The sequence below is a fragment of the Eptesicus fuscus genome, chromosome 24, assembly GCF_027574615.1.
Source record: "Eptesicus fuscus isolate TK198812 chromosome 24, DD_ASM_mEF_20220401, whole genome shotgun sequence".
NCBI classification, from domain to species: domain Eukaryota; kingdom Metazoa; phylum Chordata; class Mammalia; order Chiroptera; family Vespertilionidae; genus Eptesicus; species Eptesicus fuscus.
Genome location: NC_072496.1, coordinates 4589522 through 4617202, shown reverse-complemented (window position 1 = coordinate 4617202; position 27681 = coordinate 4589522). Strand labels below are relative to the sequence as shown.

At 56.4% G+C, this 27681-nt stretch overlaps 1 protein-coding gene and 1 non-coding gene across 2 annotated transcripts in view; both read left to right on the top strand.

Moving 5' to 3' along the window:
- Positions 1–3887: 3887 nt before the first annotated feature.
- PCNX2 (pecanex 2) overlaps positions 3888–27681 on the top strand; it is a 57623-nt gene continuing 33829 nt past the window's right edge. The window contains exons 1-15 of the mRNA XM_054712957.1: positions 3888–4040; positions 8913–9118; positions 9550–9670; positions 11096–11132; positions 11653–12939; positions 14063–14198; positions 14327–14472; positions 16446–16539; positions 18369–18501; positions 19060–19205; positions 20955–21108; positions 21199–21231; positions 23731–23902; positions 26060–26170; positions 26822–26913. Of these exons, the coding sequence (XP_054568932.1) occupies positions 3888–4040; positions 8913–9118; positions 9550–9670; positions 11096–11132; positions 11653–12939; positions 14063–14198; positions 14327–14472; positions 16446–16539; positions 18369–18501; positions 19060–19205; positions 20955–21108; positions 21199–21231; positions 23731–23902; positions 26060–26170; positions 26822–26913 (3021 nt within the window). The remainder of the gene's footprint in view (positions 4041–8912; positions 9119–9549; positions 9671–11095; positions 11133–11652; positions 12940–14062; positions 14199–14326; positions 14473–16445; positions 16540–18368; positions 18502–19059; positions 19206–20954; positions 21109–21198; positions 21232–23730; positions 23903–26059; positions 26171–26821; positions 26914–27681) is intronic.
- Positions 5899–6003, top strand: LOC114234531 (U6 spliceosomal RNA). The gene has a single exon (XR_003620752.2). It is a non-coding gene; the product is annotated as a U6 spliceosomal RNA (small nuclear RNA).

The following is a 27681-nucleotide window of genomic DNA, read 5'->3' as shown; positions in this document are numbered from 1 at the left end:
GAGAAAACATACAGTAAATGGATGTTCCTGACCACACTGTCCAATTCTTGGACTCCTGGGTCCCCGTCGACTTTTTCTCTGAACAGATGTACTCTGTAATGCTGTTTAATCCCCATGGAAGCCAGGGTTCCCTGCACGCCAGCTCTATTCGGGGCATGGAACGTCCCTAAACTAGACTGGAACACACAGCGGAAGTCGAACTTACACCACGGACCTTTCCTGTAACCCTGTGGTCTTGTTTCAACTTTCCAGTGTGAGTGTGTGTGTGTGTGTGTGTGTGTGTGTGTGTGAGTGAGAGAGAGAGAGAGAGAGTGTGTGTGTGTGTGAGTGTGTGATTGTATGTGAGTGTGTGTGTGTGTGTGTGTGTGTGTGTGTGAGAGAGAGAGTGTGAGTGTGTGTGTGTGTTTTAAGAATATATTCTTTTTTAAAAATATATTTTATTGATTTTTTACAGAGAGGAAGGGAGAGGGATAGAGAGTCAGAAACATCGATGAGAGAGAAACATCGATCAGCTGCCTCCTGCACACTCCCCACTGGGGATGTGCCCACAACCAAGGTACATGCCCTTGACCGGAATTGAACCTGGGACCATTCAGTCTGCAGGCCGACGCTCTATCCACTGAGCCAAACTGGTTAGGGCAAGAATATATTCTTATTGATTTCAGAGAGGAAAGAGAGGGAGAGAGAGAGAGAGACTACACGGTGAGAGAGAATCATTGATCAGCTGCCTCCTGCTTGCCCCCTACTGGGGATGGAGCCTGCAACCCCTGACCGGGAATCGAACCGTGACCCCCTGGCCCATAGGCTGATGCTCAACCACTGAGCCACACCAGCCGGGCCTCATTGTTTTTCACAGCCACGTTGTACCCACAGTGTGTTGTACCATAATTAGGATTTGTAGGTCAGCCCTTGGCTGTGGTTCATTTCCAGGATTCTGAAGTGATTGATTTCGGTTGCTTTGCCTGTATTTTCTGTGTTTTTTTTTTTGTGGGCGAGTGAGTTTACCAAGGCCCTCACTCTGTGACTGCAGATGTGATTGCCTGAGGGTCCTTTTTTGTTCCTTATTTTGGGGGTGGGGACATGGGGTAAAAGCTCTTTTATTATAATTTAGAACCTACCTTGGGTTCCATTATTTCTAATCTGTTCTCCAGGGACACTCATTTGTAAAGAAGGTTTAGAGAAAGTAATTTAAAGAATAAGCAAGAACAGTCGCCGGCAACACACACACACACAATTCACACTGACCTTCACAAGACATGAGCAGTGTAATCGGGGAAAGGGGAGCTGTCTTTGGGGGTCGAGCTTTCTGGGGTCCTGAATTCACCCTTTGTGCAAAGCCTTTTCCTGCTTTGTAAGACCAGCCAATGGACTGCCTTTTACTGCATTAGGAGCAGTGTGCTGGTGCCACCCAGTGGTACAATAGAGTAAAGACCACTCTGCTTTAATTTTTTTTTGCTTGCCCTGGCCGGTTTGGCTCAGTGGATGGAGCGTCGGCCTGCGGACTCAAGGGTCCCAGGTTCGAGTTCGGTCAAGGATATGTACCTTGGTTGCGGGCACATCCCCAGTGCGGGGTGTGCAGGAGGCGGCTGATCGATGTTTCTCTCTCATTGATGTTTCTGACTCTCTCTCCTTCTCCCTTCCTCTCTGTAGAAAAATCAATAAAATACATTTTAAAAAATAAAAAAATTTTTTAAAAAAATTGATTTCAGAGAGGAAGGGAGAGGGAGAGAGAGATGGAAACACCAATGATGGGAGAGAATCATTGTTCGGCTGCCTCCTGCAGGCCCCCTACTGGGGATCGAGCCCGAAACTCAGGTATGTGCCCTTGGCCGGAATTGAACCCCGAACCCTTCAGTCCACAGGCTGGCGCTCTAACCACTGAGCCAAACCAGCCAGGGCAAGACCACTCTGCTTTTGCTTATTTTTTCCCCCCGAAGGATATGTTGTTATTGATTTTTAGAAAGAAAGAGAGAGAGAGAGAGAGAGAGAGAGAGAGAGAGAGAGAGAGAGATTTGAAACTACTCCCCAAACACAGAGGGCAGGAGGGACCCAAGAAAGAGGCAGTCGGCTCTAGATTGGCAGGTGGCAGGATTACTAAGCAAAGGAACTTCCATGAGGCTTGTCTTGGGCACCACAAGACAAGTCGATTTCTGCACCCACCCGCTAGACATTTAAGAGTTTCCATAGCGGCCTTAGTGGGGGTCAGTCGTGTATCCGTCCACATGATCTCAGTAACACGTTGCTCTCGCAAAGCGGTGCCCTTGAGCACGGCCGGTGTGGCTCCGTGGTTGAGCATCGACCTGTGAACCAGGTGATCACGGTTCCATTCCCGGTCAGGGCACAGGCCTGGATTGTGGGTTCGGTCCCCAGTGTAGGGCGTGCAGGAGGCAACCGATCCATGGTTCTCTCTCATCATTGATGGTTCTCTCTCCCTCTCCCTTCCTCTCTGAAATCAATACAAAATATATATTTTTTAAAAAGACAAGTAGATTAACGGAGGCCCCCGGAATTATCCCAGGAATGTGATTATCTGCTTTACCTGCCAAGTTGGATAATAGGGAGGAGGAGGAGGGGGCGGAGGAGGCAGAGGAGGAGGAGGAAAGGTCAGGAAGGAGAAAAGGTCAGTGTCAAAGGCGCAGGTAGAGCTTAGCTAGCCGGGCGGCCGGCGAGTGGTACATTAAGGAGAACGTAGCTGAGCAGAAGGCAGCGCTCAGCGGAGGGAGTTACACTGAGTGACCTGTGACAGGATCTGCGTTACATAAAAACGTTGGTGTCGGCAGCAAAAAAAGAAAAAGGCAAAGAGCACACCCTCGTTTGTGTCTCATGCACGAGGACATATTGGCTTCTTTTTTCCTTAAATAACAAAACTTTATTATTGTTTAAAATCCTCACCCGAGGATATTTTTCCATTGATATATTTTTTTTTTTTGATAGAGTGGAAGAGAGAGGGAAAGACAGAGAGAAATATCGATGGGAGAGAAACACATGGACTGGTTGCCTCCTGCACGCACCCGGGCCAGGGCTCAGGCTGGGGAGGAGCCTATGACCAAGGTATGTGCCCTTGGCCGGAATCGAACCCAGGACCTTTAGGTCTGCAGGCTGACGCTCCATCTACTGAGCAAACCGCCTGGGGCAGAGATTTATGTATGTATGTATGTATGTATGTATGTATCTGTTTATTTATCTATTTATTTATTTATTTAAAATCTTTCTTGCTGCCCTAACTGGTTTGGCTCAGTGGATAGAGCGTCGGCCTGCGGACTGAGGGGGTCCCAGGTTCGATTCTGGTCAAGGGCATGGACCTTGGTGGCGGGCACATCCCCAGTAGGGAGTGTGCAGGAGGCAGCTGATCGATGTTTCTCTCTCATCGATGTTTCTAACTCTCTATACCTCTCCCTTCCTCTCTGTAAAAAATCAATAAAATATATTTAAAAAAATAAAATAAAATCTTTCTTGCCAAAAGTATTACATATGTCCTTTTCTCCCCATAGGAGGAGGGGGCAAAAAAGGGGCAGGGGAGGCCGGAGAGGCTAGAGGGGCTCACCATCCTCCTCACCCCGGGAAGGGCTGTGCGCGGATGGGGCGGGCGCTGGGCGGAGCCTCTGGCGCATCCTCCCCGCCGCCGCGCGGAGCATCATGGGAAAATCCTTCCTCCCGCGGCCATGGCGCTCCCCTGCCCGGAGGCAGCCGCGGGCTCAGGCGCCGCAGTCTGCGGGTCTGGGCGGGAAGGCGGCTCGGGCTTCCGCGGTGGGGCGCGGGGAGGCGGAGGGGGCTGCGGAGACGGCGGGGGCGCGGCCCGGTGGCCCTGGTGTTAGAGCTGAGCGCGCGCCCTGGGCCTGGGAGCCGCAGGCAGCGGGGGGCACCCCCCCCCCCCCCGGGCAGCAGGCATGGGGTCCCAGGTGCTGCAGCTGCTCCGCCAGGGCGTGTGGGCCGCGCTCACGGGGGGCTGGTACCACGACCCCGAGCACAGCAAGTTCACCAACAGCTGCCACCTGTACCTGTGGCTGTTCCTGCTGCTGTTGCCCCTGGCCCTGCACCTGGTGAGTGGGGCGGCCCTAGGCGGGGGAGACGGGATGGAGGGGGGACGGGATGGAGGGGAGACTGGATGGAGGGGAGAAGGGTTGGAGGGGAGACTGGATGGAGGGGAGACAGGATGAGGGAAAAAGCTACCCAAGCTGGTGGGTCTTCCCCCTGATGGACAGGGCTGGCCCTCATCCTCAGGAGGTGGGATGGGGAAGGTCCTCAGGCATTTGGGAGGGAAATGGGGGGGGGGGGAGGGCGGGACTCACTGGCAGAAAAAGAGGCGGAAAGGACTTGGGGTGCACGGCAGTCCTGACGGATGGATGCTGGTTGTTAGGATGAGTCAGCCGCTGCTTGGTGCTGGGGCGTGGGGGGGACCTGTGGACAGTCCTAGGTGGACAGCCCTGGGCTCTTGGCCGGTTGGCGTGGGGGCAGTGTCGGGTGTAAATATTTTGCCCGGCAGCCCCAACGGCAGAATGCAATGTTCAGACCCACCGAGCCGCTGGCTTCCTCCCGCGGCCCTCCCTTCCCGTTTTGCTCTGAGGAGGCAGGCTCACGTCTGAGCTGCTCAACGTGTATCACCACGGAGCGTGAGAAGTCTGCGAACACGGGACGTCTGATGTTGTGGATGCTGAGCAACGTGTCCCGGCACATAGTGGGGCTGGAGGGTTTAGTGGGGCTACCACAACCCGAGTGACCTGGATGACCTTCGGAGGCGAATTGAGCCCACCTGCTGGGAAGCAGTGGTCCGTTTGAAAAGCCCCACGTCTCATTAACCTTTACGTGCCCGGAATCTAGTTCTGACGTGTCTCTTGAGAGGTTTTATTCCGAAAACATAATGTGGCCGTGATCTCCACAGGAAAAAAAGAGAGAGAAAAAAAAATCGTCGATGAGTCTGCATGGCTGAGGGATTCCCAGTTCGGCGTCCGTGCCGAGGTTCTCACTGATGGGGCTCTTGCTTCCTCTGTTGACAGGGGTGTATCCACAGGGCCGGCATTCTGGCTCGGAAGTCCAGCTGCTAGGTTAAATTGTGGGTCCACCTCCCACGAGTCCTGTGACCTTGGGGGTTACTTGCCCTGTCTGTTTTTTTTTTTTTCAGTTTCTGATCTGTAAAACGAGAAAGATAATACTACCAGATGTTCAGTGTTATTTGGGGGCTTAAATGAGATACCCCTCGCAAAGCCATCTCTATCTGTCTGGCTTGACCTGGAATTGCACGCAGACCTGGTTTAAATTTCTGTTTGGCGACTCACGAGCTGTTTGACCTGATAATTGGCCTATCTAGGGCCACACTCTTCTTATTGTTGTTGTTAATCCTTGCCCGAGGATATTTTTCCATTGATTTTTAGAGGGAGTGGAGGAAGAGAGAGGGAAAGACAGAGAGAAACATCGATGTGAGAGAAACACATCGATGGGTTGCCTCCTGCACGTGCCCTGACCAGGGCCCGGGCCGGGGAGGAGCCTGCAAGTGAGGTATGTGCCCTTGACCGGAATCAAACGCTGGTCCATCTGCTCTATCCACTGAGCCAAACCGGCGAGGGCTGTTAACATCTTTTTCGGTTTGTTCAATTTACAAGAACATGGGCCAAAAAGGATACCTGCTGCTTGCTGACAGCCGGGGCTTACTCAAAATTCTGTGATTTGCGGGGCCTGGAACCTTTCTGGTGTTGCACAATGTTAGCTTGAATGTGCTTGCTCCAGGCAGTCCACTGTAGGGAGAATTCACTTTTTACTGAAATGGGCACTTGGACTATGTACGTATTACTACTTAGCTCTGTGCCCTAGGGTTGACTTAGCTTTGGTTGATACTGTGGAAAGTTATTTATTCGTGTTTGTAAACTCTATATGTATGAGAAATGCTCAAAAACACACACCCCAGCTCGCTTCGGCAGCACATACACTAAAATTGGAACGATCCAGAGAAGATTAGCATGGCCCCTGTGCAAGGATGACAGGCAAATTCGTGAAGCGTTCCATATTTAAAAAAACACTCACACAAAACAGCCGAAACCGGTTTAGCTCAGTGGATAGAGCATCGGCCTTCGGACTGAAGGGTCCCAGGTTTGATTCCGGTCAAGGGCATGTACCTTGGTTGTGGGCACATCCCCAGTGGGAGGTGTGCAGGAGGCAGCTGATGGATGTTTCTCTCTCATCGATGTTTCTAACTCTCTGTCTCTCTCCCTTCCTCTCTGTAAAAAATCAATAAGATATATATTTTTAAAAACAAACAACAGCAAAAATACACCCCCCCCCCAACAGTAAGCCAATTTGGACCCTTTGATTTTATTATCAGCCTCGTGTTCCTTTGCACAGACTGAACGATGCATTTGTCATCAGAGACCGTTCAGCTTTGATTTATTACACGTGTGCGTTCTGCACTTAACCCGTTTGAGATAACTAAGGTCCCCGTGGAGGTTTAAGGCAGGAACCCCTTGGCCGTGGCTCTGACCCCGAGTGAGTTCAGACGGCGCCGGGCTAGTGCTTACACATTGTGTGACCTTGTGTGAGTCACTTCACTTCTTCAGTTTTGTTTAAAAATATATATTTTCATTGATTTCAGAGAGGAAGGGAGAGGAGGGAGAGAGAGATAGAAACATCCATGATGAGAGAGAATCATGGATCAGCCACGCTGGTCAGGCTGGGTTTTGTATATTCTGGCCACCCCTCCTTCCGCTCCCACTTCCAACAAGCAAGGTGCCTTTGCATGAAGTATGGTGAGTGATGGGCAGGTGGCCTTCCCCCAAAGGCACTCTTCCTGGCTCGGACTTGGGGACTGGACATCAGCCCCCACTTAACCCCATCGCCTGGGGGCCTCTGAGCGGGGGCAGCCGGACCGGCCCCCAGGAGTGTGGTTCCTTTGCTTCCTGCTGGCCATGCTGCTGATCCTCAAAGGGCACCTCGCGTCCTGGTCAGCCCTAGCGTTGGTGCTCATCTTCTTCCTACGAAAGGCCTTGGCGCCCTCGCCGGTGTGGCTCAATGGGTAGAGCGACAGCCTGCGGACTGAAGGGTCCCAGGTTCGATTCCCGGTCAAGGGCACATGCCCGGGTTGCGGGCTCGATCCCCAGCGTGGGGCATGCAGGGGGCAGCCGGTCCGCGATTCCCTCTCATCGCGGATGTTCCTATCTCTCTCTCTCTCTCCCTCTCCCTTCCTCTCTGACATCAATTTAAAAAAAAAAAATTATATATTTAACCCTTTGCACTCGCTTGCTTTTTTCTCGGTTCCTTTATTCTACTCGGGATTTAATTTTTTAAATACCCCAGATTTTACAAAGCGCGGCAGTAGAATGAAAAACTGGAGTTTCTTTTCATACGAACTTATTTATTTGGATTTTTTTTTATATTTCTAATTATTGATACATTCAATACAATTCGCCATACGAGCTGCTGCCGATGCTAACCGTGTCGAGTCCGTTGCAGCTTCTCAGTCATTCACTTGGCTGTCTGAACTTCCTGCCTCCTGCCCTCCCCGCCTGAAGCAGTGGGGTTTGCGGGAAGAGGCTGCAGGCTGCTCCCTGCCCCGCCTCCCCCGGCCCCCGAAGACCCGGGCCGCCCACAGCCCTTTTATTTGTCAGTTTGAAGTAGGGTACCCCTCTCTGGTCCCCCGCGGAAGCGGTTTCTTCTCACTGGGGCACCGTGCTATTTATAGCCAGTCCTCGGGGAGCCAGTGCTGATGGCTCCAGGCTGCTCAGGAGGTGGAGAGGCATACCATCAGTTATTAATGAGCCTGAAGTGGGGTAAAGTGGTGCAGTCACGTGGAAAACAGTACGGCGGGTCCTCCAAAAATTAAACAGGCCCGGCCGGCGTGGCTCAGTGGGTGAGCATCGACCCAGGAACCAGGAGGTCAGGGTTCGATTCCCGGTCGGGGCACAGGCCCGGGTTGCGGGCTCCATCCCCGGTGTGGGGCGCGCAGGAGGCAGCGGATCCGTGATTCTCTCTCATCGTGGATGTTTCTCTCTCGTTCTCCCTCTCCCTTCCTCTCTGAAATCAATAGAAATAAATTTTTAAAAAAGTAAACAGAGTTACCATGGGACTCAGCAGTTTTACATCAGATTATATATTTAAAAAAATTGAAAGCAGGGTCTTGTGGAATCAACCCAAATGTCTATTGACCGATGAATGGATAAGCAAGATGCGGAACATACGCACAGTGCAACATTGCTCAGTTTTTTTTATATATTAAAAATATTTTTATTGATTTCAATGCAGCATGGACTGTGTCAGAACCTGAGGAACAAGAAAGACTTTCTAAAAAGACGAAAGGCGGGGGGCCCTGGCCGGTTTGGCTCAGTGGATAGAGTGTCAGCCTGTGGACTGAAGGGTCCCAGGTTCGATTCTGGTCAAGGTCACGTGCCCAGGTTGCGGGCTTGATCCCCAGTAGGGGGCTGAGGCAGCCGATCAATGGTTTTCTCTCATCACTGATGTTTCTATCTCTCTCCCTCTCCCTTCCTCTCTGAGATCAATAAAGTATATTAAAAAAAAAAAAAAAAAGACGAGCCCTAACCGGTTTGGCTCAGTGAATAGAGCGTCGGCCTGCGGACTCAAGGGTCCCAGGTTCGATTCCGGTCAAGGGCATGTGCCTTGGTTGCGGGCACATCCCCAGTGGGGGGTGTGCAGGAGGCAGCTGATTGATGTTTCTCTCTCATCGATGTTTCTAACTCTCTCTCCCTCTCCCTTCCTCTATGTAAAAAAATCAATAAAATATATTATTAAAAAAAAAAAAGACGAAAGGGTAGCAGCTCTTTGTCCTCAGGGATTGCAGATGGAAAAGGGATAAGAAAGGTCATTGGACACCTTGTCCCATGTATGCTCCATAAATAGCCCAGAAATGCCTTCAGGTTCAAAAGAAAGGTGGTCCTATAAGCACGTGACCTTCTCCTTTCTTCTCTCCGTAGGCTCTTCCTCCCAGCGCCATCGCTGTATTTCTTTACTGCAGTTCAGTGACTCTGTTCTTCGCAATAATCAAACTGGTCAGCTATCGCCTCCACCTCATGTTCGATAAAGGAGAAGCCATTCAGCGGAGGCCCTCCAGAAAGAAAGAGAGGCCCAGCAAGCACAGGGAGACCAGCAGCGAGCACACGCCGAGCCACAAAACCCCGAGGTAGCACGGCTGACTCACGCGTCGGCTCATCCTTTACATGTTTTCATTTGGATTAAAATATTTATTGATTTCAGAAAGGAAGGGAGGGAGAGAGAGCTAGAAACATCAGTGATGAGAGAGAATCCTGGATCGGCTGCCTCCTGCACGCCCCACACTGGGGATGGAGCCCGCAACCCAGGCCTGTGCCCTGACCGGGAATGGAACCGTGACCTCCTGGTTCAGAGGTCGACGCTCACCCGCTGAGCCACGCCGGCCGGGCACACGTCTTATTTTAAAGTCATGTCTATTACTCTGTCTTAAAAACTTAATTTGCATACAATGATGATGACGGAATGGAGTCTCGGGGGAAAAGTGGTCTGGGGACCAGTACCGAGCGTGTCCCGGTTCTGCTGGCTAACTTCCCTGCTCTTGTGTCTCTGCTGTCGGATTAGCAACAACCAGCTGGCCGGCGATGGCAAGAAGGGAGAGGCCGATCGGAGCGGCTGCACGCCCCCCCTGCGCCGCGGCTCCCAAGGGCGGAACTCCAGCTCCCACCGCTCCTCCGGGCGGCCGGTGAGTGTCGGCGTCCCGCGGCCCTTCCCCGGTGCCGGGGTGCGGGGCCCAGCTGGACGGGGCGTGTGCACTGGGACTGAGCTTGCGTGCACCTCGCTGTCCATTCTGGCCCCTGTGCCTGTGGAACAGCACGTCTCGGAGCGAGGAGGCGGCCTGGGGCCGTGCCTGGACCAAAGGAGAGACACCCGGTCGTGTGTTGCAAACAGCCACCTGCCCGGCCGGCCACTCTGGATGGAAGGATCCATGGCAGACCTTCCCTGCCTTCTCCTGGAGTCCGCTCCGCCTCTCCTCCTTTTTTTTTCTTTTTTTATAATATATTTTTACTGATTTCAGGGAGGAAGGGAGAGGGAGAGAGAGAGAGAAACATCAATGAGGAGAGAGAATCATTGACTGGCTGCCTCCTGCACGCCCCCTACTGGGGATCGAGCCTGTAATCCGGGCCTGTGCCCTTGAGCGGAATCGAACCTGGGACCCTTCAGTCCGCAGGCTGACGCTCTATCCACCGAGCCAAACCGGCCAGGGCTCCACCTCTCCACCTTAATCCACCCCTGTCTGTTAGAAGGTCAATAAATCACCCCTTTTAAAAAAAAGTATGTTTTTATTGATTTTAGGAGAGAGAGAGAGATAAACATCAATGACGAGAGAGGATCATTGATTGGCTGCCCCCTGCACAGCCCTTACTTGGGATCGAGCCTGCAACTCAGGCATGTGTCCCGACCGGGAATTGAACCAGTGACCTCCTGGTTCATAGGTCAATGCTCAACCACTGAGCCACACTGGCCAGGCATAAATCACCCCTTTTCTAGATTAATTTTATTGGGCTGTAGTCACTATAGTATAAAGTAGGAAATTATTTCTTCTCTGTATGCTATATTCTTTTTTTTTTTTTTTACGAAAACTCGAATTTTTAAAATTATTTTTTTATTTTTATTGATTTCAGAGAGGTAGGGAGAGGGAGTGAGAGATAGAAACATCAACGACGAGAGAGAATCATGATCGGCTGCCTCCTGCACACCCCACACTGGGGACCGAGCCCGCAACCCCGGGCACGTGCCCTGACCGGGAATGGAACCAGGGACCCTTCAGTCCGCAGGCTGTCGCTCTATCCACTGAGCCACACCGGCCAGGGCCTATGCTACATTCCTGCGCGCACCTCCTCCCTGCTGGTTTACAGCCCCGGGATGGCGGAAGGGCCGTTCCTAGGAGAACTCCCCTTTATCGTAGATGGCAGCAGTCTTGGGCAGATGTCTCCATGCCGATGGTTTTGCATTTTTTTCTGCTGCCCATCTTATTGGAAGCGTAAGCGGCGTGGCGACGGGACCGTCTCTTCCCCGCACGTCACTGAGCAGGGCAGTGGCCGCGGACGGCCGGGAAGTGGGCGGAGAGCTGAGCCACGTATTGACTTTCCTTCTCTCGTTTATTCAGGAGCTGCCTGCACAGGAGACAGCGGAAGACCTCAAAGGTAGAGTTGTCTGGTCACCATTTAATGTTTCCTCACCGCCTGACCCTCCGCGAAGGGAAAAATAATGTCGCGAAAGAGAATCCCAGTGAAGTCGTTGAAAATGCGAGCTCTGCCTAAGACTGCATAGTTATAGTTTTATTTCTTTTACTCTTCATTTAAAAAAAAGAAGCATATTTTATTGATTCCTTACAGAGAGGAAGGGAGAGGGAGAGAGAGTTAGAAACATCGATGAGAGAGAAACTTCAATCAGCTGCCTCCTGCACACCTCCCCACTGGGGATGTGCCCGCAACCAAGGTACATGCCCTTGACCGGAATCGAACCTGGGACCCTCCAGTCTGCAGGCCGACGCTCTATCCACGGAGCCAAACCGGTCAGGGCTCAAAAGTGACATTTTTCAAAGAAGCATCCATTCGCTTTGGCGCTGGTGCTGTTTTCAGCTTTGTTATTATGAGGTCTTGGCCTGGGCCGTGCTCCATGCGTTTCCGGTGCTAATAAAGTTGCTGTTGTTGTTGATGGCAGGTGTCATTCTGGCAGAAGACCAACCTGTGGCACCGGCGGCACCCGCCCCACCTGGCGTCCAAACGGACAGCTCCCCTCCTTCCGGAGCCTCCGTGCCGGGAGCCGGGACCCTGCCGGCCGGCCCGGCAAAGCCAGCCGTGGCAGGAGAGGACGACAGAGGGAGGGGCGGAGGGGGCAGGGGGCAGCCCCCTCTCCGCCACCGGTCGGAGGGCGGCCTGGAGGAGAAGGGCCCGCCGAGGAAGCGGCCGCACCTGTCCGCCTCCCACTCGGACCTGCTGGGAACGGGCGTCTCTTTCCAGCCGTCGGGGAGCGAGGATTCCGTCCGGACCCCCGAGCCCGGGAATGATGCCCCGGGCTCCGCCGGGGAGCGGCTGCCGAGCCGGTCACCCCAGGAGAGCCTGAGCCGCAGCTGGCCGCAGTGTCACACCGGCACCCCCCACCCCGGGCACCCGCCGGAGGACCCCTCCCGCCAGGCGGACCCGCCCTCGAACCTGCGAGGGGACGTCTCCGAGGGCGAGGTGGCCGTGACCCTGATGGACACCTCTCAGCCCGGAGACCCGCCGAGTCTGCACGAGCCCATTAAGATCGTCATCACCATGAGCAGCGCCCGGGGCTCCGCGACGGACCTGGAGAGCCCGCTCCACCTGCAGGTGGTCGGCCCCGAGGGGACCGGCCTGCCGTCCGGAGCCCAGCCGGCCACCCCAGGGGCGGCCGGCCCCCCACGCCTGGAGCAGAGAATCCCCGTCATCACCCTCGAGCTGCCCGAGGACGGGGGAGGAGCCGTCGTGTGTCCCGAAGGCGGGGACCAGGGGGCGCCCGAGAGATGGGTGGCGGAGGCCCCCGCTGCCCAGCGCGCTGGCCGTGAGTCTGGGGACCAGGGAAGCGCCACCGAGGCCCGCCGTCCTCCTCCGGGACCCCCCTGGGACGCGGCGCCCCCGCGCCCACCCGCCGTGGCCCCCGAGGGTGCGCGGGGAAGGGCCGGCCAGGCCAGCCTCGACCCGTCGTCGTGTCAGAGCGGCCAGGAGAAGCGGCACGCCCGGGTGCTGAGCGTGGACAGCGGCACCGAGGTCCTCCTGAGCAGGAGCCCCGCGGACGGCGGTCACGAGAAGGAGCGAGCAATGCCCACGTCCAAGTCCGACCTGGAGGCGAAGGAAGGGCAGACTCCCAACGAGTCCAACTTCCTGGAGTTTGTCGCCCGGTTGGAATCCATCGGCACCGCCAAGGTGGGGGCGCCCGGCCGGAGGCGTGGCCCTGCCGAGCCGGGCAGGGACGGCGGGCTCCCTGGAGGTGAGTCACCCCGGGCCACCCCCCGGGCGATCCGGGGAAGGCGGCGGGGTCTCTCCGTGCGGCCCGCCTCTGTGATTTGGTGTTGCACGCGGTGGGGCCACCACCGGGCACTGGTCTTTGCTGGAGGTGCCGGCCCAGAGCGGCTGCTCCTCACCGGCACCTGCCTCACGAAGGGACCAAGTCCCCGGTAGCTTCAAAGCTTCGGTTTGGAGAAGGAGTGAGGAGGAGAGATGGATGCGTTTTTCCAAGGGGGAATGGGGCCTCGCTCCAGAATGGCCAGGCTGGTTTGGGTGGCGTGCGGCGTCCGATGCTGTCCACTTGTGCCTGACGGACCGGAGCGGGTGATGCTCAGCCGGGGAAGCCGGGGTCCCTGGAGCGATGTCTAGGGCGTCCCTGCGTCCGCACGGGAAGTCGATGTGCTTGGCGATGTCTAATGCCTCCAACACGTACGCACTGCTGTTCTCAAATATGTTTAGGTATTTACCTAGTCAACCAAAAATGTATTTTTTTAAATATATTTTTTATTGATTTTTTTACAGAGAGGAAGGGAGAGGGATAGAGAGTTAGAAATATCGATTCAGCTGCCTCCTGCACACTCCCCACTGGGGATGTGCCCGCAACCAAGGTACATGCCCTTGACCGGAATCGAACCTGGGACCCTTCAGTCCACAGGCCGACGCTCTATCCACTGAGCCAAACCGGCCAGGGCCCAAAAATGTATTTATGAAAGATTTCTTTTTTATTTTTATTTCTTTTGTTATATGTTTTATTGATTTTTTTACAGAGAGGAAGGGAGAGGGATAGAGAGTTAGAAACATCAGTGAGAGAGAAACATCGATCAGCTGCCTCCTGCACACTCCCCACCAGGGATGGGCCCGCAACCAAGGTACATGCCCTTGACCGGAATCGAACCCGGGACCCTTCAGTCCGCAGGCCGGCGCTCTATCCACTGAGCCACACCAGCCAGGGCCCAAAAAACGTATTTAAACGCGCTCTGAATTCACAGGAGCCATTCAGAGGTCCTCTCTACCCTTGTTTCGGTTTGGGCAAACTCCTTTCCCAATGCTTTCGCGTTCATTTCCCGGTTCTATCTCGCATGAACCCGTAAAGCCATGCTTTGCAGATAACGGCTCCCAGGAGAGGAAGAACGAGATCCTGGAACGTGGCCGCAACGCCAAGCACGGGAAACCGGACGCGCAAAGTCAGGAGCACGCGAGCCCCAGCCCCGCGCGCACGGAGCCTGCCAAGGTCGCGGCCCTGTAAGGACAGCGGGCTTGCCTGGCTTCGCCCCGGGGCCCGGGAGAGGCAGCCTGGCTCCCTGGGTTTGCCGAGGAGGCGGCGGCGCCCCGATCCTACCAGTGTTTGAACCTTGTTTGTGTGTGTGAAGTTTCCAGGGCAACAGACAGAGACAGATCATCTACAGGGTCACGTCCCAGCAAGACAGCTCTGTCTTGCAAGTCATCAGCGGGCCCGAAACGTCCGCGCAGGAGGAGATCTCCATGGACGCCATGCACGTCTTCATCGACGGACACGGTGAGCCTTCGGAGCGGAGCGCGTCCCCCGTGAGGAGGGAGGGGCAGGCGGGCGGCTTCTGTGGGATCCTACCTGGTCCCTTGGCCTGAGCACTCGATGGTTCGCATAGAAGGTTCTTGGAACAGGGCGCACGCCCTCCCGCCCCGGGGCCTCTGCACTCGCCGTGTCCCCGCGCCCACAAGGCTCTGTTCACCCTTCAGCTCTCACGTCCAAAGAGAGTTCCCCAGGCAAACCTTCCCGAACGCCCCAGACCTGGTCGGGTCCTGCTGTGTTCCCCGAACACCCTCTTCTCATCTTCCTTGGGTCCTCTTACAGCTTGTAATTCTTCATCGACTGATAATCATGCGATTAAGGGCATTTCCCCCCTCACAGCGGTAAACTCCAGGAAGGCAATGGCCAGGACCTAGTCAATTCATATGGATATATGTTGGAAATATGACCTTGATATATTTTGGTGCCTTTTTATGAAGAAAATTTAAAATGGGAGAAAGGAAGGAAGGAGAGGAGAGGAGAGGAGAGGAGAGGAGAGGAGAGGAGAGAGGGAGGAAGGGAGGGAGGGAGGGAAGATGGAAGGAAGGAAGGAAGGAAGGAAGGAAGGAAGGAAGGAAGGAAGGAGGGAGGGAGAGGGAGGGAGGGAGGGGGAGAGTGAGAGAGGAAGGAAGGGAGGGAGGAAGGAAGGGAAGATGGAAGGAAGGAAGGAAGGAAGGAAGGGAAAAGGGAGGGAAGGAGGGAGGGAGGGAGGAAGGGAGGGTCACTGGGTGACAAGTTCAAAGTTCTGTAGCTCCAGTTTTTTCAAGGATGGGCCCTGCCTTAGGTCTCCTGTAGATCAATTAATGCTTGTAATTGACTCTCATAAGGATCCTGGTTTGAATAATAGATAACCCGGCCGGCGTGGCTCAGTGGTAGAGCGTCGACCAATGAACCAGGAGGTCACGGTTTGATTCCCAGTCTCTCCCTTCCTCTCTGAAAAATAAAATAAAAATCATCATCATCATCATAACTCACAGTGCCTGATCTCCGGAGCAGCGGTTTACAGTTCAAGGTGCTTGGCCTCTGAGAAGGGCCTGGGGGGCGAGCGTTCCTCTTGGTGGGAGGACCCCGCACGTCTGCACTCCAGCTGCTCCCGACAAAGTTAATCATACTCCCGCGTCACCGGGAGAGGGAACCCCGAAACCTCTTCTGGGGAGAGACCCCTTACAAAGCGAGCTGGTTTGCACACCCCGATACCCTGACCCTCTTTAGCAAACTCACCGAACGGCACATTAATTGCGCCTCTTGCTTCTCGTCACCGGGCAGGCAGTGGCCCTGCACAGCTGCAGACACAAAGGTTAGGGACGTCCCGCGTGGCCCGCCAGTCAAAGCCACACGCTCAATGAGCCTCTTTTTGCACATGATCCAAAAAAACACCGAGTTCCAGCGTGCACAGAACATACTATCACACGGAGAGAACATACAAAAAACGCACGATGAGGATATATAGAAGTGGATTAAGAGATGGTACAAATGAATCCAAAGCAAGTGATAAGGAACTGGAGTCAAGTCTGTCTAAGCATCATCATCAGAGAAGTACAACGAGATGGATTAACTTCCACATTCCATGGAGAAATGCAAGGAATGGACCTAGATTGCCAATTTTTTTTAAAAGATGTGTTTATTGATTTTAGAGAGAAAGGAAGGGAGAGGGAGAGAAACCTTGATGTGAGAGAGCAACATCGATCTGGCTGCCTCCCGCACGCCTCCTCCTGGGGACCGAGCCCACCACCCGGGCATGTGCCCTTGACCCGGAATTGGACCTGTGACCTTTTGGTGTAACGGGACGACGCTCAACCTCCTGAGCCACACGGGCCAGGGCGCAGTTTTTATTCCAGCAGTTCCACACGCGTCCCCTCTAACTTGAAAACGGTATAAGCGGAAACGGTCATATACAGATCGCTGCGGAACGTTCTTTGCCGAAATGTTGTGTGTTTTTACAGGAGAAATTAGATCCTGCTACTTAAAGTCCGGGCATCAGAAAGACGGCCCCGCCCAGCACCAGCCACCAAGCCACGACGGTTTCTCTCCCGCCGGGTGAGTGCGCTCTGTGCTCAGGGTTGCAAGCGGCCGCGTGGCGGCTTCTGACCGTAGCTGAGGCGAGGCTGTGGATGTGCGTGGCCACTGGTCGGTGTCCACGTGTGGGTTTTGTGGAAAGAAAAAGAAAATCTGGCCCGGCCCTGGCATGGCCCAGCGGTTGAGTGTCAACCTGTGAACCAGGAGGTCACGGTTCGATTCCCCGTCAGGGCACATGCCCGGGTTGAGGTTAGCTGGCAGGGCAGGGGCTCAAGTTCCCTATGACCTTGGAGAGCAGAGACTCTGACCTTGGGCAGGTGGGAGCCCTTCGGAGCATGCTCACGAATCACTTTCTGGGTCTTTAAGGTGGTTAAGCACCTTCTGTCTTCCCTGCTCACTGGTGTTCCAGCGTTTTGGCCTCTACAGCATTTTTACTAGTGCAGTAGGCACTTTAATATTATATCCCTGGACCTGGCTGGTGTGGCTCAGTGGATAGAGCGGCGGCCTGCTGACTGAAGGGTCCTGGGTTCGATTCCCGGTCAGGGCACATGCCCGGGTTGTGGGCTCCATCCCCAGTGTGGGGCGTGCAGGAGGCAGCAGATCCATGAGTCTCTCTCATCATTGATGTTTCTGTCTCTCTCTCCCTCTCCCTTCCTCTCTGAAAGCAATGAAAAGTTATATTAAAAAAAAAGAAAAAGATGACCATGAGCGGTTGGGGCGTTCCTGCGGCCTCGATGCCGTGCCCTCTCCTCTGCATGTCGGTGGCTGTGCTCAGCGCCTCCCCCTGCAGTTCTCACTTTGTTTTCTCACAGCTTCCAGGCTCCGTTTTCACCCTGGCAGGAGGCGTGAGGGTGGGAGGTGTCCGAGGCCGATTCTGGGTAGACTTGTGTCCTCTGAGTCCCCTCCTCTGCCCCCCTGGGAAGAAGCCCGGACGCAGTGGGGTTCACTGCTGGTGGTCACTGCCCCGGCGGCCACTTGGTGGCGCCCAGACCCCGTGCTGACGGCCCTGCCTGGCTCCCCCTCTGCCGTTCCTTTATCTCAAACGCACAGATGAGTGTTGCTGTCCTAGGAGAGCAGAGCTGTTTGCAGACTTTAAAACAAGAATCCCTGTTAAAAGGCTAAATAACAGGCCGGAGTTTTCAAAAGGGGGTTGCTTTATTGAGATGCCCTACACCAGGCGTCCTCACACTACGGCCCGCGGGCCACATGCGGGTGTCTTTGCCGTTTTGTTTTTTTACTTCAAAATAAGATATGTGCAGTGTGCATAGGAATTTGTTCATAGTTTTTTTAAAACTATAGTCCGGCCCTCCGACGGTCTGAGGGACAGTGAGCTGGCCCCCTGTTTAAAAAGTTTGTGAGGACCCCTGATCTAAAGCTATAATGGGGGAGAATGAGCAGCAAAGAGCCTGATATGAGGTACAAATAAAAGAAGACAGAGAGCCGGCTGGCGTGGCTCAGGGGTTGAGCGTCGACCTAGGAACCTGGAGGTCAGGGTTCGATTCTGGTCAAGGTCACATGCCCGGGTTGCAGGCTCCATCCCCAGTGTGGGGCGTACAGGAGGCAGCCGATCCATGATTCTCTCTCATCACTGATGTTTCTCTCTCCCTCTCCCTTCCTCTCTGAAATAAAAACATATTTAAAAAAGAGAGCGTGAAGGCTGTCACCCTAGACGGTCCTGGGGGCTCACACATCCCGACAGCCCGGGCGATTGTCTGGAAGTGCCTCTGCACACACACTTCCATCCTCCCGGCCTCACTGCCCGCGTTGGGGTCCCCAGCACCCCGCGCTGTGTGTGACACACGTGACCCCCTACAACAGAGAGGGTAACCCAGCTTCTGTTTCCCCCCCAGAGACGCTCCGGTCAGCTCCTCCAGCACCAGCTCGGGGAGCCCCGACCCTTCCTCGGGGGACGCCGCGGTGAGCCCGCTCCAGCAGCAGCTGCTGCTGATGGTGGCGCAGAGGACCCAGCCGGCCACCCCCCGGGTACGTCTCCGCCCCCCCCCTCCCCCGCCGGGTACGTCCCCCCTTGCTGTGCGGGAGCCTCCCGGGGACAGGCGTCTGAGCCCCATTTCCAGTGGGATCCCTGGCGGCGTGGGGCAGGTCTGGCCCGAGTGTGACGTCCCTGGGCCGAGGCTGTGTCACTAGATCCGTCCCGGAGACCCCCACGCGGCGATGCAGCCACATTTTGGAAGCCGGCGAGGCAGAGGTCAATTTTATTCTATTTATTTATTTTTCAATATATTTTATTGATTTTTTACAGAGGGGAAGGGAGAGGGATAGAGAGTTAGAAACATCGATGAGAGAGAAACATCGATCAGCTGCCTCCTGCACGCCCCCTACTGGGGATGTGCCCGCAACCAAGGTACATGCCCTTGACCGGAATCGAACCTGGGACCCTTCAGTCCGCAGGCCGACGCTCTATCCACTGAGCCACACCGGTCAGGGCGAGCATCTGCGTTTTGTTCTCTCACACGACGGGGTGCCTCTCGGGCAGCCGCACGTCAGTGAACCGTCTCTCTCTCTTCTCTCCGGGTCCGGCAGCACCGGAGCCAGGACCTGGAAGCCTCGTCCTGCTCGTCAGCCCCAGGGAAGTTCAGCCGCGACCAGTTCTACAAGTTCCTCATCTTCCCCGGCAAGTGGGTCAAGGTCTGGTACGACCGCCTGGCGCTGCTGGCGCTGCTGGACCGGTAAGGGGCCGAGCTTGCAGGCGAGCGGGCGAGCGAGCGGCAGAGGACACGACGGGCGCGTGGCCCCCCGGGCGCAGGTGCACGCCTGTCGGGGGCACACGGTCGCTGAGGTTCTCGGGAACACGTTCAGGTCGCACACGCTCGTGCTGCAAACCTGTCGGCGCAGGGCGATCCGGACAAGGAAGGACGTGGTCGCTTAGCAGTTAAAATGGGAGGAATGAGCCCGGCCGGCCGGCGGGGCTCAGTGGTTGAGCGTCGACCTAGGAACCAGGAGGTCACCGGTTCGATTCCCGGTCGGGGCACATGCCCGGGTTGTGAGCTCGATCCCCAGTGTGGGGCGTGCAGGAGGCAGCCGATCAATGATCCTCTCTCTTCATTGATGTTTCTCTCTCCTCTCCCTTCCTCTCTGAAATCAATGAAAAAATATTTTTTAAAAAATCTTACTTAATGAGAAAGGCCAATAGTACATGAGCCAAACTTGACGAGGTGAGAAATACACTCAGAATCCTCGGGAATGACCCGCCCACGCCGGCCTCTCTCACTCCATGCCTCCCCTCCCTCCCATCGCTCCTCCGGCCTCCGGTCCTCCCGCCGATGCCTTCCGTCTCGGAAAGCAGAGTCCCAGCCTCTGCGCATCCCTCCTGTGCCCTCTGACTCCCTCAGGTGACCCCGAATCTTCTCCGGCACTGAGATCCCCCCACTGTCTCCCGTTCAGCCCCCCTGCCCGTCCCAGGGCCTCCCCGTCCCTCTGAGTGAGGCTCCGTGACCAGCCCTCAGCCCCTTTATATCAACCCCCCGGCCTTCCCTCATTTGTCCTCCGTACACCCCCCGACAGCCCCCCAACCCCCACCTGTGGATGAGCGCACCTCTCTACCCGGCCCCTCCATTTCCGATTCCCCCGAGAAGGCCAGACAAGGAGACTGGGCTCAGGACCCCTCGGCCAGACCCTCCGCAGCGTCGGCTCTCCGGCCGGAGTTCTCGGGCCCCTGAAACTGGGCTCCGGGTTCTGGCTGGGGAGCCTGGAGATGAACCTCGGCTTTAGCGGGGTGTAAACACCCCCCCCCCATTCGTCAGTTTTGTTATCATATTTTTTAATCCTCCCCCGAGGATATTTTCCCATTGACTTTCAGAGAGAGTGGAAGGGAGAGGGAGAGACAGAGAGAAACGTCCATGTGAGAGAGACACATCGACTGGTTGCCTCCTGCCCGTGCCCTAACCAGGGCCCAGGCCGGGGAGCAGCCTGCAACCGGGGTACGTGCCCTCGACCGGAATCGAACCCGGGACCCTTTGGCCCGCAGGCTGATGCTCTGTCCACTGAGCCACACCGGCCGGGCCCCCCCTTCCCCCCCATTTAAAGGAGCCGGCGAGGCTCTACCTGGAACGCATTGCGCTGTTGTGGGAGGAGCAGGTAGTTCTCCCACGAAACCCGCTCTAATGGCCAAGGGGACCCCATGGGCTTATTCTTCATTCTTTTCAGTGAGAGGAATCGGGGTTAAAATTTTGTTTGTAGAGAAAGAAAGGAACCGGGGCAGGCTGGAGGGGTCAGTGGGGGTGGGGGGGGGAAGGGGACCTAGGTAATACTTTAAACAATAAAGGTTTTTTAAAAAGGTATGATTGTGTTAAATCATAACAATGAAGGCGCGGGGAGAACCGCCCGGCTGTCGGGGTCGTCTGCTCGGAGCACGCGGGGTGCTCTGGGGACCCGCAGACACGCCCACCGCGCCCCCCTGTCCCTCCCTGTCCCCGCAGCACGGAGGACGTCAGGGAGAACGTGCTGGCCGTCTCGCTGGTCGTCCTGGTGTCGCTGCTGGGCTTCGTGACGCTGAGCCGCGGCTTCTGCCAGGACCTGTGGGCGCTGCTCTTCTGCCTGGTGATGGCCGGCTGCCAGTACTCCCTGCTCAAGGCAAGGCCCCCCCAGCCCCCCGCAACCCCCTCACGGTGTGCGCGTGAGCCCGTGGGGTGCTGACGCAGGCCCTTCTGCCTTGTGTTCCAGAGCGTCCAGCCGGACCCCGCCTCGCCGATCCACGTGAGTTTCCAGGGAGACACGTTGCTTGTCTGGTCTGCTTGGGTTGGAGACAGGGAATGGCCAACATCTACCGAGAAGGCAAAAGAGAGCCCGGCCGGCGTGGCTCCGTGGCTGAGCGTCGACCTAGGAACCAGGAGGTCACAGTGCGATTCCCGGTTGTGGGCTCCATCCCCAGTGTGGTGCGTGCAGGAGGCAGCCGATCCATGATTCTCTCTCACCGTGGATGTTTCTCTCTCTCTCTCCCTCTCCATTCCCCTCTGAAGTCAATACATGTATATATATATATACACATATATATATATTATATATATATACACATATATATGTATATATGTGTGTGTGTGTGTATATATATATATATATATATATACACGTATATATGTATGTCTATATATATATATATATGTATATATACACTGAATGGCCAGGTGATGATGATCTCTGAACGCATAAATCATCTGGCCACTCAGTGTATATCCTATAGAATAAAAGGCTAATATGCAAATTGTCCCCTCGACCAGGAGTTCGACTAGCAGGCAGGCCGGCCAACTGCCCATGTCCCCTCCCCCTGGCCAGGCTGGCCGGACCCCACCCATGCACAAATTCATGCACCGGGCATACACACACACACACACACACACACACACACACATATACACATATATACATATATACATACACACACTGAGTGGCCAGATTATTATGCGTTCAGAGATCATCATCATCTGGCCACTCAGTGCATATATATATATACATGAAAACAGTCCATCTGGGGGCTTTCGATGATTGATTCGCCCGTGAAGGAAGGAAGGAAGGAAGGAAGGAAGGACGGCGAGCAGGGAACCTTCATTAGCAGGTGCGCTTAGGAGCCACGGCAGATAAAGGCGACTCGCATGGCGCGTGTTAACGGTCCTCTCGGAAGTGCGCGGGGACCCGGGTGTGTCCGGGAAGTGAGATGAAGCGTGAGTGGGGCGAGGGGCGGCCTCTCTCTAAGGGAGCCTTAGGGTTTCGCCCAGAAATGACGAGTTCAAAGGAAGTGTCCCCACACCCAGGAGGTAGAGTGTGACTTGGCCGATCCAAGATGCTATCTCACACTTGTTCACGGCCAAAGACGTCCAGGTCCTCGAACGGCTGTTTTCAGCTTTTCCGTGAAAGAAAGAACAGGGCAAGTGGGTGGGGTTGGCGGGGGGGGGGGGGCAGGGGGGGGGGCGACTTCACGTTTCTCCGGCGGAGTGGGTTTGGAGCAGCATCTCAGACGCTGGTGCGTCTGTACACCGAGCGGTTCTCTGTACCAACCAGTCCACTCTGCTCTTCACTCGATAAGAAACGCGTTAAGGCTTAACTTGGGCCCTGGTTTCCATTTTTTAATGCTGAGACAGTATTCCCAGACCCATTAATCTATGACCTACTCGGATTCAAGAGGAAATTTCATACGAGCGCAGCTATTCCTTGAAGACCGAGCCGGGACGCGGGGCCAGGCCTCGCCAGCCCCCACGGACAGCCCGCCCCCCCCCTTCCTATTCAAGGACGGTCTCGGAATAGGGCCGCTGTCATAGCAGCGGCGGTTTAAATTGCGTTTCTAAATATAACACGTTCGAGGCAGAGGCTAAAAATTCACATCTGAAACCCTGTCGCTTTCATCTCTGCTTGTTATACACAAAGTCGTTCATGGATGGCAAAGATATTCCCCCTACCTCATTTTTTAAAAAAAATATATGTTTTTGTTGGTTTCTAGAGAGAGAGGAAGGGAGAGGGAGGGAGAGAGAGAAACATCCACGATGAGAGAGAATCATGGATCGGCTGCCTCCTGCACGCCCCCGCACTGGGGATGGAGCCTGCCACCTGGGCATGTGCCCTTGACCGGAATCAAACCGGGGACCCTTCAGTCCACAGGCCGGGGCTCTATCCACTGAGCCATATCGGCTCTAGGGCGTGATCTCGCTTTCAAAGACGTAGGAAAAGGAAGCCCACGACGTGCAATTCTATTTCCTATGAATAGTGAAGCTCGGCGTAGACCACGTAGTTTGAGTTCGTGGTAAACTGGCGGAATCTGAGAGGTCGGACATGCTTTTAGATATTCTTAGTTCACAGAATCAGCATCCTTCCCCCTCCCCCCCCCCTTTTTCCGATATTTCGAGTGTATGGGTTATGGGAGGGGTCGGGGGGGATGTGTTTTACGGTGTAGGTCCTCTTGTATGGTATAAGCCAGTGGTCGGCAAACGGCGGCTCGCGAGCCACATGCGGCTCTTTGGCCCCTTGAGTGTGGCTCTTCCACAAAACACCACGGCCTGGGAGAGTCTATGTTGAAGAAGTGGCGTGAGAAGAAGTTTACGTTTAAAAAAATGTGGCTCTCCAAAGAAATTTCCATCGTTGTCCTGCTGATACTGGGCTCTGTCGGCGAATGCGTTTGCCGACCACGGGGACAAGCGACTGACTGCGAGAATTTCGTCGTTTCACCGAAAGGAAAGGTGCCATCCAGACGCTGTGTTTGTTTTCTAGGGACACAACCAAATCATTGCCTACAGCAGACCAATCTATTTTTGTGTGCTGTGTGGCCTTCTTTTGCTTCTCGATGCAGGGGCCAAAGCCAGGCACCCCCCCACGTACGTCGTGTACGGCCTGACGCTGTGCTCCCCGGGCTCACTCCAGTCCGCCAGGGACGTCCTCCTTGGTGAGTGCCTCCGGGGGGGGGGGGGGGGGGGGAGGGCGGGGGATGTGGCGGGAATGCGGGGGAGAGAGGGTCTGGGCTCAGTTTCCCTCCTGAGAGACTCCCCAGTGGGAGGGACTTCGCCACGAGGGTATGGGGCGAAGCTGTGCGTTCTCCTCTGGGCGTGCCCGCCTTTGGGGGACCGTGGGTGCCGAGGCCCCAGAGCCTCCAGCGCCGGGTCGTTCCAAAGGGTTTTGAGCCCGGCCGGCGTGGCTCGGGGGTTGAGCATCGACCTATGAACCAGGAGGTCACAGTGCGATTCCCGGTCAGGTGGACGCTCAAACCCTGAGCCACGCCAGCCGGGCTATATTATTATTTATTAACTAGAGGCCCGACGCACGAAATTCGTGCAAGAGTAGGCCTTCCTTCCCCCGGCTGCCGGCACCGGCTTCCCTCTGGCACCCGGGACTTGGGATTGCTTCCTTCCAGCCGCCAGCAAGCATCTGGGACCCGGGCTTCCCTCCAGCCCCGGCTTCATCCGGAATGGTGTTCGGAAGGACGTCCGGTCTCATTAGCATATTACCCTTTTATTATTATAGATCATTGCATGTTTTTTTTTTTCTTACAAACAACTGTCGACCTACTTTTGCCCCACGCTGGACCGTCAGGTGCCGCGTAGCGAAGGGAGTGGCTCTGAGAGGTGTCCTGAGGCGGTCGCATCGGCCCCCGGAGCACAGCCCACACCCCTCGGCGGGAGGCTGTGCCACCGCCACGGACGGACGTGGCCCTTTGTTGGCCAGAATGTCATTATTTGGCCCGTGACGGTAGTTCAGACCTCGCCACTGAAGACACGGCAGCGAATTCCCCGTGTGCCTCAGACTGTGACCCCGTGCCGAGCCGAGGCCCCCTTCTCACAGCCACGCCATGACGTCCCCTTTTCCTCACAAAATGGGCCCACGCGTACTTGCTTTTAACCCACTGTTAGCAAGAGAATGACACGTAAACCTCCGTTCCCGCAATCCCACCAGGAAAGCCTGCATTTCTGAGTTTTCAGCAATAACTAAACGCCGCCGCCCCCCCCCCCTCCCCCCCGCCCCCCCCTCCCCCCCCCCCCCCCCCCCCCGGCCTCTGCTCCCGCTGTTGACTAGTTGATGTATAGGGTTTAGACATAATCCCAGTGTTGGCTTATTGGGTTTCAAATCTAATTTCCTTTGTTTTATTGAGGATTACCGGGATCAAACTCCATTGACATTCTACCCAATACTCTGAGGCGGCCAGGAAGGCCGATGCGCCATAGCATTGCTAACGCGCTTTCTGTGGTTCTCTGAAACGCGGCGGAAATGGAATTTAGAGAGAGAGAGAATGGCGGCCACGCTGTGTGCACCTGGATGCTTCATCCAGTGCGCTGTGATGGCCGGGGAGGCGGCCCTCCGGCCCCCGTGTCAGCGTGTGGGGTTTCTTGGTTCATCACCAGGCTCCCTGGCTCCCTGTGGAGTCCGGAGTCAAGACTAAACTCTGAGTCTCCAGGCGATGTTTGTTTATTTATTTAAATAATTTTTTATTGATTTCAGAGAGGAAGGGAGAGAGAGAGAGAGAGAGATAGAAACATGAATGATGAGAGAGAATCATGGATCGGCTGCCTCCTGCACGCCCCACACTGGGGATCGAGCCCACAACCCAGGCCTGTGCCCTGACCGGGAATCGAACCGGGACCTCCTGGGTCATAGGTCGATGCTCCACCGCGGAGCCACGCCGGCCGGGCCTCCAGCGGACGTTCACAATGTTCAGGACTCCCCGCCACTCGAGAGCTCTGGGGACAGACACGCAAAGCGAGGACCCCCCTGGGCTCGGATGGTTGCCCCCCGCTCCCCGGCAGGAAGAGCCCCCTAACTGCCACCCTGGGCTTTCCATGTTCCCGTCACTTTCCCGCTCCGCTTTCTCCCCCCTCGTCTGCCTCCAGCCCAGGTCCGCCTTGTGAGCTGAAGGCCAGGCCGCTCCCAGCGTCCCGGGTCACGCTCAGGCCGGGCGGCCGCGCCCTTTCCGGGGGCTCGCTGCGCTCAGCCTAGACGCCCCCGGCCTCGGGGTCCCCGGCGATGGGGAGGGGCGTGGTGGGCGGGCAGGGGCACCACGGCGGGGTCCAGGCGCAGCGCCCCTCACCGTCCCTCTGTCTGTGCCCCGCAGGGTTTTTATATTGCTTCCCGGCCATCTCCCTCCTGGGCCTCTTCCCGCAGATCGACACTTTCTGCGTTTACCTTTTGGAACAAATCGACATGCTGGTCTTCGGGGGTTCCGGTACGTTACCTTCTCCTCCTCCGGGGCCGGGTCTGAAGGTCAGGTGGGCGCCGCCGCCTCGGGCTGGAACTCCCGGGCCCGGGAGGGTGGCTTCTCCTCGACCTGAGCCCCTAACCTGCTTCAGGTGGGCTCGGTCAGGGCGACGGTGGGCCCGACGGGCTCCTCCAGCCAAACCGAGAGGGGCCCACCTTGCTGGGTCAAGCCAGACAGGAGCCAGGGAGGGGGCCGGGGGCCCTGCTGGCCATTCCTTGGAAAATCCACGCGCCGGGATGTGTGTGAACGAGAGTGAGTGGAGGTCAGGGTGGTGCGTGTGCGTTTGCCCATGTATGGGAGCGTGTGACCGTGTGCGGGGGCTGTGCCATTGTGCGTGTGGTCGGTGTGCACCTGTGCAGACACGTGTGGCCGCCCCCATATGGGGCCTCTGGGCCGAGCAGGTGAGATGCAGACCCCAGCACTGATGTCTGAACGCGCGGCCTTCCCCGCACCCTGACCCTGCGCCCTGACCCTGCGCCCTGACCCCGCGCCCTGACCCTGCGCCCTGACCCCGCGCCCTGACCCCGCGCCCTGACCCCGCGCCCTGACCCTGGGCCCTGACCCCGCACCCCGGTGGGGACGACGATCTAGGAAGGCCCGTCGCTGTTTGTGTTCCAGCTGTTTCTGGGATGACGTCGGCCGTCTGCAGCGTGGCCCGGAGCGTGGCCGCCGCCACCGCCCTGCACGCGCTCTGCTTCAGCGCCGTGAAGGTAGGTGCGCGGACACCCTCGCCTTCTCCCGGCCCCCGTGGCGCCCACTGATGGTCCCAGGAACCAGAGGTGGCCTCCAGGTCGGAGAGACACGGCCCCGCAGAGCATCAGGGGCGGCAGGCCTGGCGGGGGCCTCAGCGGAGGTCGGCCGGGTGGTCAGACACCGGGGCGCACGGAGCCCGCGGGGCCCGGCCTCCCCGCAGGCGCCTCTCCGGCCCGGTCCGTCAGGAGACACAGGCTCTGTTGCTGGAATCGCTTTTCCCTTGTTCTTCCTGGGCCGAGACGCGGGTCTTTCCTTTCCTCCCGGTCGGTGGCGTGCTGTCCCTGTACGTGACCGTCGGGCCACCGTAGGCCGGCTCCGCTCGGAGAGCGCACGGCTAGCTCTGTGCCGGGAATGGGCGCGCACGCAGGGGCTCTGGGGTCCCCTTACGTGTGGAAGCACGCCTGGAACCGGACGGAGCTGGGGTCCTTGGAAAGGTCAAAGGTCATGGCGTCCCAGAGGGGCACCGCGTCCCCCGGCTCGGCACAGAGCGACCGCCGCCCGCGAGGAGCGATCTGGTCCGTGGCTCCAGGTTCTCCGTGTTCTGTCGGCATTTCGGAGCGTTTCGGTCAGCGTGGAGCCATTTGCGTCTCCCCCTTCTCGTGTGTAAGTCCTGAGGCTCCCGACGGCCGCCGCCGGACTCTCGGCTCTCCACGCGACGCCTGTTAAATGCTGCCAATGGAAGGGACGAACGAGGTGAGCCGATCCGCAGGGGGGCCCTTCGGGTG